Genomic DNA, 14,773 nt, shown 5'->3' with positions numbered 1-14,773 from the left:
ATCTGATAATGTTGGAGTCTTGACAAGTAACAGACTGATTTGGAGGAAAATTGTAGATAGGAAGTTAGTAATGATATAATTTTTTCATGTAGTACTATCATTGTGGGTACATGGCAGGAATTTGATGATGATGATATTTACTTTAATTTATACAAACTCATAGTGAACATATCTATGCAAGTTATTGAACTGCTAATTAATAATACTGAAATCACTCGCACTCATTCAGATTAAAGTGTGTAAAAAGCAATATGTTAGAATTAATGGAATTAATTAATTCCATTAGAAACACATAAGCCAAAAAAAATCACATTAATCCATCACGAAAACCTTATTCCAAGAAAAATTCATGCAAGTTTAAAACTGTTTCTTCCTCTAAATACAACACACAAAGCAGATAACACGTTAATCCCTGTACTGAAAATCAGTGTGAAGTTTGTTCTTAGTTTTTTCCTTCTCTTTTTTAACTTTTTTTTTCCCTAGTCATTCTTTCTTTGCTTTAATGAGAGAGAATACAATGAAAGAAACATAATAGCCCTACCTTCTAGTAGTAGTTGAGATATTCCATTTGTATAATAAGGGAAATTACGTTCTTGTATAAACATGCAAGTCATGTATATTAAAACTGTTTAAGATAGGAAATATCAACAGTTTGCTTTCATCAATTAAAATGAAGAAATTCTGGGAGGAGTATTTTAAAAGCATATCAGTTGCCTTTAAAAGGCTATGTCCATGCACTTCTTAATAAAACTTCAGTTTTATTTCTTAATTTTATGGAAAGTCAGGATCCATATTATGCCATAATATTCAAAATTTTCATCCTTTTGCTCTCTTTCATCCTTTCTCATCTCTCTCAAATGCTATTAGCTAGTGTTCTCTCATTGCCAGTCAGTATGCTGAATAACATCTTGTGAATTGCCTTTTAACATACAGTTCTTCACTCCAATGTTTGCCAATATCACTGTCATCATGTGCCTTTGCCAAAGGTAAATAACTTCTTGTAATTTATCAAAAATGTTATAATTTTTTAATTTTCTTGCATTTTGCATCTAAAATCTTCTATGTAATAAAGAAATCAATTTTGGTTTTGGAATCACTCTGCTATGATGTAAACAAATAGTAAGCTAATGTCAGTCATATTTATCGCTTTAAATAACTACATCAATTCTTGGCCACTTTCATATTATCATATCTATTTAATACTGATAATGAAACTGAAATTTATCATGCCACAGCTCTTGATTATCAATCCACACTTTTTTTTTATCTAATGGCAACAATCCCTGTAAAATAGAGAAATATACTAATGATACTTTCTGAAGCCACTTCAGGCCTCCACTACACGAGATTTGATGAGTATCCAGTTTGGTGACCAAGTAGTTAACATATCCACTCACTAAAAGTAGCCTCTGAGTTTCAAATCCCATTGTGGGCATGGATATTTGTGATTATCTTCGGGTAGGAGATGAATTTCATTGTCTGTTGTGAAATCATCACCTTGCTTATTGGAGGGCTGAAGTGTTTGAAAAAAGTTCCATGTTCATCATCATGAAATTCCTGCCATGTACCCTCAAGGGTTGTACAGGATATGATAGTACTACATGAAAAATTTACATCATTACTAACTTCCTATCTACAATTTTCCTCCAGATCAGTCTCTTACTTGTCAAGACTACAACATTATCAGATCTTATATTTCTATCGTCTAAGGCACTTTGTACCATATCAATCCACCTATATCTTGATCTTCCTCTGGGTTGTTTTCCTGCCAACCTGGCATAGAACACTTGTTTTGCCAATCTTTCCTCACCCATTCTGTTTAAGTGACCATACCACCTGAGATTAGCTTTGCTAACGCATTCCTGGATGCTGACATTATCAAGTTCTTTCCTGATATCCTCTTTTTTAATATGATATTGCCATTGATGCCATCTGTTCATGCCTCTAATTTTTCTCAGGATTCTCATATCTGCAGTCTTTAGTCTTCGGTCAAGTGTTTTACTTCTGACCCAGCTCTCGGATACATAAGTTAAAACTGGTTTGAATACTGTCTTGTAACTGTCCAGGAACACTCAGTAGGGAAATACCTCTGTAATTCTCACATTTAGTTTTATTTTCCCTTTTATATATGGGTACTGTGAGAGATCTACTCCAATCATTGGGAATTTGTCCCTCTGTCCAGGCCCTCTGAACTATGCAGTGTAGCCACTGTAAGACTTTTAAACCACCATACTTCAGCATTTCTGGTTGAATATCATCTACTCCTGCTGCCTTTCCACATTTCAAACCTTTGATGGCTTTTTCTACTTCAAGTATGAATATGTATTCCTGACTGTATGCCTGTTGAGTGTTTTTTACCACTGTGCTATCACTGCTTGTTTCAGTGAGCAATTTTTCGAAGTAATTACTCCATAGTTCAAGGATATCTTTTTCTTCATTTTTCATGTCACCTTTATCATCTCTAACTCCTTTTACAGCACTTTCCTCCATTTCTAAGCTTCAACAACCTCCAGAATATTTTGCCACCTTCTTGATATTTTATTTTCTATGTTCTTGCAAAGTCCTCCCATGACTTTTGTTTAGCTAGTTTTACACACTGTTTAGCTTTCTTACATTTGTCTCTGTATTCTCTAAGAACACAAGCTGACTTATTTGCCAAGAACTTTTGATATGCTTTCTTCTTTTCCTTCACTGCCTCTTTAACTTCCTGTGTCAACCATGGAGTTATGATTTTTTTATCCTTGCAGACAACCTCACCACATGGCTTTCTGGCTGAATCAACGAGTGTTTTCTTCAAGGCTTGCGCTGAATCTCCAAGGTTTGGTTCCTGTTCTCAAACTCTTTCATTTTTTCTTGAATAATCTTTGTGTAATTTAGTCTACAGTTCACATCTGAGAGCTGCTCAACTTTTATTTGCTTTAAAACTTTCTTACATGCTATTCTTTTCAATATGAAATTCAATTTTATCCTGCTCAAGACTAAATAGTGATCACTTCCAATTTCAAATCTCCTGTACACTCTGGTGTCCTGCACCAGGGAGAAAACATCACTATCAACAATAACATAGTCAGTGAGACTTTTCTTATTCCTTGCCTCTTCTCTCCATGTGAATTTGTGCACATTTTTATGTTGGAACATGGTGTTAATAATAACCAATGCATGTCCTGAGCAGAAATCCAACAGATATTTGTCATTATTATTAGCTTTGCTCTTTTCTTGAAATTTTCCCAAAATATTTTTGTATGTCTCATAATCATTTCCTACTCTGCTATTTAGATCCCCAACAAGGACCAACTTTTCCTTTTTCATTGTGTCAGTTGCTTTTTCTAAAGCCTAAAAAAATTCCTCTGCTCATACCTTAGTAGAACCTTCTGTGGGACCATAGGCACAAATAAGTCTCATTGTCCAGTTCCCCATTCTCATATTTGCTCACATTACTCTACTTGAGACTGACTGCCATTCAAGAAGATTAGCCTCATATTTTGTGTTGAATACTATGGCTACTCCTTCTTTTCCTTGATTGTGATTGCCTGAATATAACATTTTATATTTATTGCTCAGAAAGATCTCACCAGTTTTGGTCTTTTTTGTTTCAGTCACCCCTATTATGTTGATGTGGTACTTATCTAATTCCTCAGCTAGCGCCATTTCTTTGCCATTCAGACTTCTTATGTTGATAGTACCGATCTTTAACTCTGGTGATGTTGAGTTGAGGTGTGTTTTCAGATTTATTCCAGTAGCTGACTTTTTGCTGTTTGCCCTGGTTTCCTGGCGAAAACAACGGTGGCCTTGTTTAACCTGGCGACTCCCCAGCTGGCATGAAATTTTGTCATGTTGTACCATCATTTTTTTATTTTGCTTTAACCAATAAGAATATAATTTGGTCGGCTAAATCCCAAATTGCCAGCCCATCCTTGTTTGTTCAGTATCCAGGTAGATACCCAACAGGGTGCACCACGAGAAGGTGAGGATTGGACATTAGGTCAGAAGCCCTGGTCGGTTCTCTGCATTCCTTTAAAGGCTATGTGGCGGTCTCCTCTCAGTTATACAGTTTGGTCTCAGTTTGGTCTTTAAAATAGGGTTCCAAACTACGTAAAAAATTAATAGAAATATACAAAAAATATAAAATTAATAAAGAAAAAATAGATAAATTATTTTTCCCCTTATGTTACTAATATACTATTCATTTGCAAAAGATCTTTCATGGGTGTAGTCACATAAAAAAAAAAAAATGTTACCAAAGCTATTAATTGCAGTGCATTTGTATGGAGGTAATTCCTGTGTTATGTCCTACGTTAAGTATAATCTGCATCATTAAAATATAGATTAGACATAGATATTATTTCTGAAAAATTTTCCCTGTTACTCCTCTAAATAAATATTAATTTTTATGACTTTTGCCTATTTTTGTTTAGGAGTACTCCTTTTATGATGTCATTGGCTTTTTTACTCAATTTTTAGGATATTACTGATGTTTTAAAGATATAGATATATGAATAATATAAGGAAGGAATAATTTTAGACATACCTTTGTAGGATGTTCCTGGTTGTGTTCTTATTGAGCAGCATCTGGTATATGGTTATATTACTGAAGTATGACTGAAAGGAGGGGGGGTGGGGTTGGAAATGTGGAGATGTGGGAGAATTGTGGATAAGACACAAGGTATGTGAAATTTAAAACATGGGTTTTAAGGGGGGGGCTGTGAATTCTTTGGGAAAAAGGTGAAAGGTAGAAATTTTGGGGGAAAGGCGAAGGGTAGAATAATGAAACAAGATTAGGTTACTCCCACCCCAATCTTTGATCAGCTAGTTTGCTTCTAATTCAGCTCTCATATCTATAAGTTAAAATTGGTTTGAATACTGTCTTGTACATGGTTTAGTGTTGTAACTAAATTTCTATTATTCCCTATAAGGAATAAGCTTTGACTCCGTAGCAGCTTTAGATAGTGTATTCTTAAATGAAGTTATACAGTTCCTTGCTCAAGTTTCCTCCTTACATATAGTTTAAAACATGGAAATAGTTTGAACTATAATAGCATGTAAAATCAAGAAAATTAATTACAGTGCAAGGCATGGATCTATGAACTATGAACCGAATAATAAGAGTGGCCCATATTCAGATTAATGCATAGTTTTATTTTATTTATTTATTTAGCATATGTGTAAAATTAAAAAAAAAAAAAGTAAAACTATATACAGATTCATAGATTGAGGATGTCAAGATGGGATGAAATTATTAACTTCTGCATCTTCATTAATCTGTGCATCTGTATATAGTTTTACTTATCAGTTTTCTTGTATTTTTATCATATGCTAAATAAATAAAATAAATCTATGCATCTGAGCATGGACTGCTCTTTCATTAATCAAAACTTCCTTTCATAGAACCTGTGCATTACACCATAGTCAGTTTTCTTCATTTCATATGCTACTCCCCTGATTCTCATTTCTTTCCAACTCCAGCCAACAAACATCTGGGCAGAAGAAAGATACGAGCCCCTACATCAGGTATGGTCATCTTTCAATAAAAACCTGACACACAGATCTCAGATGCTCTTCTCATCACTTTACTAACCATTGTGATACAGCTCATATTGATAGCATTCTCTCCATTGTCAGTCTTTTTTCAAAGACTTTGTGTTTATGCTTTCCATTTATTTACTTGTTGCATAACTCAGTCATCAATTTTTTTTAAATTTCCTCTTCTGATAATAAAAAGTAAATATGGAATTTATACACCAGACTTAAAAAACAATAATGTGTTTCCCATGTATAGAAGCCTCAGAAGTGAAATTCTTAATATTATCCATGCCATACTTCTCACTTGCGTTTCTCCCACATCTTATTTTTGTGTCTTACATGCCTTTCATATTTATTCATTCTAATCTTTTCTATCTTATTCTAGCACATGTTTTGCTCGTGAGAAGAAACTTCTATAGGCTTCTTGTCACTGGAGGGGGGGGGGGGGGGGGGTTAAGAAATAGAGATGTCAGGTTTCCTCCTGAAAGCTTGGACTTATTATCCTGAAAAAACACACTGCCTAGAGAACACACTTGGTTAACAGACTCATATGTACCTGGCTTCGTAGCATTTTACTTTGGCTGTTATATTTTTGCCAACTTTTGTAACTATCTTATAACTAAATATATATTGTAATAATTCCAGTTATTATTGGTTTTGTAATGAATAGGTGACGCACCATTTGCAACATCTATGTACATACAGCTTCTTTCATTTAACTGTTATCTCAGTATCTCCTGGATTTAGATCTTACTGATGAGACCTTAAGATCAGAACCAGTCTGGATGGTGACTCTCACTATAATGGATGATATTAGAGATGCTAAGGAAGGGAAAGAGGAAATGCGCTCTGTATTATGGAATGCAAGGGCAATTTGATGTAAAATCAACTGTCTTGTATACAGATAGCCTAGTTGTGAAGAAATTTCAAGTGCAAACATTTATCTGCTCACACTTCAGTGAAAAAAGAATGAAAACAAGAATATATTTTCTTGTCAAGTAAAATTTAATGTGCTGTTAATGTTGATTATAAAGCCATGTTTTAATAATGCCTTAAAATTTATGTGTGGAATTTATTTTTATTACAACCAACTTTGAACTGGAAAACAAATTCTTAAAAAAACAAACTTTTGCTTATTTTGAAATGATCTGGAATAAGCATTCAGAAATTTAGTGGGATAGTGATTATTACTTCAGATTTGTATTTCTTGCCTACTAAGTTGATACAGCAGAAACAGATTTCATGCATGTGAAATATATGTGCATTTTTTTATACCATGATTAGCTAGTTGTTAGTAAAAATAAGGATCGGTGTATCATTTTCTCACACTCAAGACATCACATAAATATTAAAAAATGTTCAGAAGAACTCTATAGATGCTTTCCTAATTACCATGTAGTACTACCAGCATATATGGAAATTATTCTAAACTTTGTTTCGACTAATACAGAATATAATAATTAACCAGATGAAAATGTTTTTGCCACAATAATCTAGCTTAAGAGTAAAGCACTGCACATAATATCTTTCTGCATAATTGTTGTTTCAGAGATATTTGTGCTATTGGGTTTTACAAATTAACATCATAACACACAAAAAAGGTAATAATTTATTTAATTGTTATGTATTTCAAACTAAAAGGCTTTTAAATATATTGTTCACTTTTTTCTTTGTATTATGTTAATTTGTGATGCCTGCAATATAACTCCTAAACAAGACACGTAACTTGTGTAGACATGAAAAGAATCTGCATGCAAGTTAGAATGGAGCTTATGATAAAAATGGGAAACAGATATCATTAATGACTGATTAGATGGCTAAGAGTAGTGTTCTTTATTTCATATATTTACATCCACTTGTGTGCTGGAGCCAGCTCGGACTGGCTTGTTACTAAATTTTGGAGAATTTTGTGAGATGGTTGTTAAATCAACAATGGCTATAAACTGTAGAGTAGTATATACTTAGTTTACAAATGGCTAGCAGAATTTGGGCAATGAGCTTGTATATGTGACACAGAAAATCCATCAAGGGGTGACATGGTTATTTCAGCACTCTTTGTGCTTCTTCCCTATACTGTACTCTATGATGTTGAAAGTTTATTTTTCACTTGGTTAGAGTATAATAAATTTAGTTTAATCCTTTATCCAAGTGTGAGCAAACAAAGTTTGCACCTGAGAGTATCTTCAGGACTGGGGTAAGGTGGTACAACACTAGGGCACTCCTTGCAAAGGTGGAGCAAGCTACCAACACTCCTATCTCAGTATCTCCCATAATGCAAAACACATCTCCTTGCAGATATGTATAATGTTATGCATTAAGGGGAGGGCCACAACCCAGACTAGTTTCGACCTTTATTGAGGTCTCTTCAGTGGGAGCCAGGCCCAAGTGGAGATAGCAGGCAGAAGCATTAGCAGGTCATCTCTACCTATAGGAGTTGCCAAACTTGGATAAAGGATTAAACTAAATTTATTATGTACTCTATGATAGTGATTATCTCCTCTGTCAATTTTACAGGAATATTATTTTTCAACAAACATCCACTTAATTTTGCAAGGGCCAGTTCTTAAGGTAGTAGCATTCCCATGCTCAATGTTGTAAAAAGTTTTGCATTTCTAGAATTGTTGTGAACTTAATAAGGTCATTATACTAAGAAGAAGCAACCTAGGTAAAATTAAGCAGATGTTTGCTGATAAAACTCTCTCTCTCTTTTTTTTTTTTTTTTTGCAAGTTGGTTATTAAAAATTTATCAGTACTACTGTGCTCTGCTGTTTCATATCCATGCATATTGTATTATAATTATATTTTGTTTAAGTATGTATCACATAAAGTAGTGGAAAAAAAAACAATTGATTACTTACATTTGTTTAAAGATAGTATCATGAGTGCATGGTATTTGATTCTTACACAGAAAAGCTATTCACATAATATTAACATAAGCATTGATTTTGGTTTAAATTGTTATTAAAATAGAAACATTTGGTCCTGTTGTGTACAGGAATAAGATCAAGTATTTCTGTCATATCTCAAATCTTGCCTTCAGATATTGCTAACAGGATGTATGTTGTGAAGAACTATCCCTGTAGATTTAAGATAAACATGCTAATTGTTCCCTCCCCCCCAAACTTTTTTAATTTTTCATCATAGGTTAGAAAATGTGAACCAAGAACATTCTAGTGCTACTAGTTCTGCAATGAAGAAGCTAAATGATGAAATGAGGGTAATATCATATCTTTGGAAAGAAGCTGAAAAGTTGATTGCTGATTTCAGCCATAAGCAGGTGGGTAATTATATATATATATATATATATATGTTAATATTGAATTACTTGCATATTATGCAGTTTTATTGAGGATCATTTTATATAATCTCATAATATAATATTTTTTTATATAATTTCACCATAGCTACATAGAATTGACAGTTCAGTGACAAATATGTTCAGTGACTTGCATTAATTCTGTTTTTACTAGAATTAAGTCTGCAGTAAAGAAATATTCAGGCAAGAAAATAAAATAAAATAAAGAAAATTTATTCAGGTTATAGTGCAGGGGTGGGCAAACTGCAGCTCCCAAGACAATACTGGTTTTCATTGCCATTTTTTCTAAACTTTTATATTAATAATCTATAGTAGTACAGTGTGTACTAATATTAGAATATTTTATTTCGTAAATGCTTTAAAGATAAGTAAAAAACATATATTTTGAAATTTTACATTTTTAGCTTTTAAATGATACCAGTCAAAAGGGTTGTTAATGTGGATTTTATTATTGTATTTGGTTGGTAAAAAGTGTTTTGACATTTTATGGCCTGTGTCGCTCCAGCCAAAATTAGTTCTAAAAGTGACTACTATGATCGCTGCATTACTCACCGCCTCTGTTGCCTGGACTCTACGTCATCACTCTTCATGCAGTACATAGAAGTTACGTGCTTGTGGTGGTAGCGGAACATAACTAGTGAATTTTAGTGTAGATAAGTACTTTTCTGATTAATAAAGATTAATGATTGATTTTAGTGAAAATTATAAAATCCTTGTTTAAAATGACTGAGCAACAGAAGAGTATAAAAGAGAAATACGAACAAGAAATTAGTGTTTAACCAATTTCTTGGGAGGACGATTTTAACTGAAACAATACGAAGGAAACTTAGAAACACTTTATAATGATTTTGAGAATAGGTTTGAGAAACTAAAATAGTTAAAGCCATGTTTTGAATTTCTTGTGAATCCTTTTGTGATTGATGTCATCAATGATGGATGTCCTGTTGTTGCACCTTTTACCGTGGATGTTGCTTCAATAGAGACAGAGCTTATTGAGCTGCAGGAAGATGTGGGTTTGAAACTAGTATATAAAAGCTCATCTGTAACTGATTTTTGGAAACAAATCCCAAAAGCAAAGTATCCCAATCTTCAGAAAACTGGCTTCTGACTAATCTGTTTTTGGGACAACTTACTGCTGTGAATCTCTTTTCTCTGTAATGAAATTTGCCAAGTCAAAACATTGTGCTATTCTCACTAACAGCCACCTTTCCGAGCTTCTTAGAACAGCTTTGACATCCTACCAGCCAGATTTTAAACTATTAACTGCGCAAATGAAGAATCAATCAAAGCCTTCAACGAGTAGAGATTAAACATATTCTTCTTTGGTGAGTAGGACTACTATGTAGTTGTATTTTTTATTATTTATAAATACAATTAAAAATAACATTTTCTGTGGCTCTTGAACATTCAAAAATGTATTATATGCAGCTCTTATTACCAAAGAACTTGCCCATCCCTGTTATAGTGCATTAATCAGCATTTAAATGATAAATTGATTTTATCAAAAATTTTAAAAACTTTCATCAAATAGTGATTTTTGAGATCCTCAGAAAAGTGTTTGCTGCACAATAATAACAAAACTTGAAACCTAGCAATTCAGAAACAGATCTTCCTGAAAGATAAACAAATTTCCCGTTAATTCATATCTGTAAGTTCAATAGCTCCCAAAGGGTTTTTAGTTTCCTCCTCCTCTTCCATTGTATGCAGTCTCAGGACTGCCATAACACATGTGTGCTGAGGTTGGAAACAGATAAGGAATCTCTTGTTTTATTTAATTAATTTATTTATTTTTTGCATAGTCTGGAAACCCAGACTATGTTGTTTTTAGCATTAAGTTTTGAAAGGATATAAAAGATAAATCACTTGCTAATTTAATGAAGTATATATTCTCCATTTGAATCAGTAATGCTCTTCTAATATTGTGAAAGCTTCATAATGCCATTTCTATAGAATTCAGGAGGTTTGGAAGCCAAGAAGTCGCATAGGCTCAGTTTCAGAGCCTCTAATGTATCGTATTGTTTTTCATTAATGAAATGTTGCAAATTTCGAAATAAGTGGTAATCTGAGGGTTGCAAAATCAGGAGAATACGGTGGAGACGTGGAAGCTTTTCCCAGCCGAGTTCCTCAATCTTGGTACAGGTGATTCTTGCACTGTGAGGACACATGTTTACATGGTGAAAAACAACACCCTTTCGATTGACCAAAGAACACCTCTTTTCTTTTAGTTTTTCACAGTATGCTTCACCTGTGATTGTTTGGTTTTTTGCAAGAGTTCAAAAAAGTGTATAATTCCAACCATATCCCACCAAATGCTTAACAAAGCCTTTTGAGGATAAAAGTCTTATTTCAGCTAAGGTTTAGCTTGTTCCTCTGAATGAACCCACTGCCTTCAACATTTAACATTTTTTGTAAGTATCCACTTTTCATCACTGGTGACTACATATTGAAAAATGGAAATTGAACCTCTCGAGAATGAAGGGCATTGCAGATGTTGATGCACTCTCTTCGATTGTTGTTTGTCAGTTCACGAGGAAACCACTTGCTGAGCTTAGACACTATTCCAAGTTATTGCAAATTATGATGGATGTCAATGATGATTAATTAAGATCTTTGCTAAATCTTCAACAGTTGCATTGGCATTTCTTGCAATAGCGGCTTCCAGCATGTCATTATCGAGAGAGAGAGAGGGCATCCAGAACGAGGGGAGTCTTTCAAACTAAAACCCCTCCTGTCAAAATATTTGGAACTATTACTGGCACTTTTGCACATTCAAAATATTATTGCCATACATACACTTCATGCACAGTGTTAATAGCATTGTTGCCTTTTTGAACTCATGAAGCATGATGTGCCTATTGTGCTCTTCAGTGACCTCCATAGTAATAAAGGATTATTTTAAACTTAACTTATGTATGATGTTCTTGCAAGGCGGAATCCTTAGAATGAGGCCACCTTAGCTTAGCAGAATGATTAGAGGCCCCTAAAAAAAAAAAAAAAAAAAAAGCCCGAAGCCCAGGCACGCTTGCTCATATGTAGGTCTACCAGAAGATTGCAAAATTCTTCTCGTTCTGAATAACCGTTTAGCTCATCCTCACAGCTAAGAAATATCTTTATACAAATAAATAAACATTAGAAATATATGTTTATTTATTTAATTTTAAATACACATATGTTTAAATATGTGTATGTAAAATCAAACTCTACATCTCTTATCTAAGACAACGGAATGTATGTCCTGTGAATGCAAAGTATCACTCAAGTTTCATGAAATTTTTGTTAGATGTCGTAAGTGCTCAAGCTTGTATAGACATTTATTGAAGAATTTAATATGAAAGAAGTGCTTTAGTTCAGTGCTTGACTGGAAGAATGTACAATCATCAACACTTAAGAAATGCTGGCATAGGTTGTGGCCTGTCTTGACTTTTGACAATTCTCCTGATGGAAATGTTGACAGTGACTTTACAGGGCGTACCAAAGGAAAGAGGAAAGAAGTTCTTGTGTTGCTTTAGCATGTGTAAAGTGTTACAGGACCCTCTTTGATATAACAAGTAGGCTTAATGAAGAAAATCTGCCAAGTGATGAAGAAACACCCGTTATTCATATACTGGCTCTAAAATTATAGATATTATTCTGAATCATAAAAGCAGTGAAAAAATTGCATTGTATCGTTTATACTTATGATTCCATTTAATAACTTAAATTACATTTCATTTGTATTTAATATTTAAGTCCATGGTGCCTTAGAGACAGAGGTGAGAGATATAATTAGTGGGTCAGAATTGCACTGATGAATTATAATTATGACCTCAGTTGTTTCAGCAAAATGGCTGCAAAATTTCTTTTCTGTACGATGTTTTGATTATGTTTAACACTTGATTCAGATTCAAGATTATACGATTTATAATGGTTCAGCTATATTTCATTTGAATTCAGTCATCATACTAAGGACTCAAATGTTAATGTTCATCATTAAATGTTTTAAATTAGTTTTTGGTGATGTTATGCCTCTGTGGTTTAATTATTGATATTATTTACAGTATGAACCACAAGGAGAAAATACTAATAAAAAATTGTTTATTCAACTAGTTTCGTATGCTCTGTGGCTTACATCATCAGGAATAAAATGTAATTTGAAGAGACTTAATATAGTATCAGATTGATTCATAAAAAATAAACTGCCACATATAGAACTGCAGTTAAATTGATGGTGAACATCATGCTGAGATACCAGACACAAAGCTGTATGGTTGAGCTGTGCTCCATAATGTGTCTCATAACATAGTTCTCAATTTCTTAGCACCTTTGATCTGTACTAAGTAGTATAGTTGGTTCAAAATAAATAAGACAACTTATCGTTTCAATGGCGTCTCTAAATTTCTGATCATAGCTGTTGAATACAATATGTGGCATTCTAGTAAGTTTTGGTAGCATCAGATGTTTCACACTGATAATACGATAATATAGTTTTAAGATTATAATCATTCTTTAGCAGTGCCTTGATGTGGTGAACCATTTCCTGTTCTCTTTTGTGGTTATCACTTGATAAGGTGCATTCTCTATCTTTGCCTTACTGACTTGCTTCTGGGCAGGATCACGATGTGAAGTAGCATGTAAATATCCTCTATTTCTGAATATTTTTTCTAAAATATTCTTTGTACCACAAAGGATAGTATGTTTTGATCTAAATAATTGAGGTCAGAATGTCTAGTAAAGGAAGTGTCCTGTTTTCCATATTCCACTGTGAAACAAATTTTTGAATATGTTATAGAAATCAATCTTTTAATATGTATTTTCAAAATGCAGTTTATTCATGATGATGTATGTCATACAGCTTTGAAAACTGGTTGAATAAACAATTTTAGTAGTTCTTTCTTCCATGGTTACATGGGGATCAGTTAATTTTGTAGAATTAATGAGACAAACTAAACTACCTTGTTAGAGCACTTTTATTATCTACACGGACAGGCTAATATAAAGACTTCTACCATTATCAACCACAAAAACTAGGAGGCATTAGCATTCCCAAAATTGAGCTCTAACAATTTGCTTTGCACAATGAGTTTCAATTAATTACCAAAATGTTCATAAAAAATGGTTACAACATGAAAATCAATCCACAAAAATGCAACCAAAAACAAAACAATCAAAAAAATTTGCAATAAGCCTATAGCCATTCCTTATATTTGGGGAGTATTGAAAAAAAAATAGAATACTGCAAAAATATAACATGAAGGCCACATCTAAACCACCAAAAAATTAATAGTGCACTTATCTCCTCTAATATTCCCTTCCTTCTCTTGTCCATCTAGATCTATACCAGAACCAGTGCACGTGTAACTTATCCTATATAGGTAAAACAATGTACAGTCTCAAAATGAAAAGAAACATATGATACATTAAATTCCTTCATTATGGAAAATCAGCCCTTTCTGATTATATGCACCACCACAGAATTAATATCCTCGATCCTTCAGTAATTTGTTTGTGTCAAAACTTGGTACTGATGCAAAGTAATCTGTGGGATGCTAAACCATTAACCCAATCATAACAAAATTAATAGTGTAGAAGTTCCAAGAATTTGGATGGCCCATCTGCAACTTGTGCAGTATTTGGAAAAGTACTCATATTTTTCCAAGCATAAATAATCTATATACTGATTACAGGAACCAGGAAGAATAGAAATTGATACTGAATACAGAGCCATTAATCCTCAGGTGTTAAACAGAACTTAAATAACTGGATTATAAGAAACTAAATAAACCCAAATGAACAGCCACTGAGGTAGTTTTATTGATATATAATATTTATGCATTTAATTATTACTATTCTCCCCCCCTCACTGGAGGTCATGCTATGGTCAGAATTTTGCTGTGGCTCACTGTAGAGTATCCTGATGTGACTTGGATCCCTGTGTGTGTGTGTGTGTGTGTGTGTGTG

General features: G+C 33.4%; 1 protein-coding gene across 4 annotated transcripts in view; it reads left to right on the top strand.

Moving 5' to 3' along the window:
• LOC150099760 (protein FAM193A-like) overlaps nt 1–14,773 on the top strand; it is a 342,566-nt gene that overhangs the window by 161,748 nt on the left and 166,045 nt on the right. For all 4 annotated transcript variants that reach the window (XM_090403637.1, XM_090403636.1, XM_090403635.1 and 1 more), the window contains exon 9: nt 8,665–8,797. In XM_090403637.1, the coding sequence (XP_090259763.1) occupies nt 8,665–8,797 (133 nt within the window). The remainder of the gene's footprint in view (nt 1–8,664; nt 8,798–14,773) is intronic.

This window comes from Typopeltis vanoorti, chromosome 14 (assembly GCF_054136105.1).
Source record: "Typopeltis vanoorti isolate ZY-2024b chromosome 14, IOZ_Tvanoo_1.0, whole genome shotgun sequence".
NCBI lineage: Eukaryota > Metazoa > Arthropoda > Arachnida > Uropygi > Thelyphonidae > Typopeltis > Typopeltis vanoorti.
The sequence above is the reverse complement of the archived record's forward strand: the minus strand, read 5'-3'. Positions and strand labels throughout refer to the sequence as shown.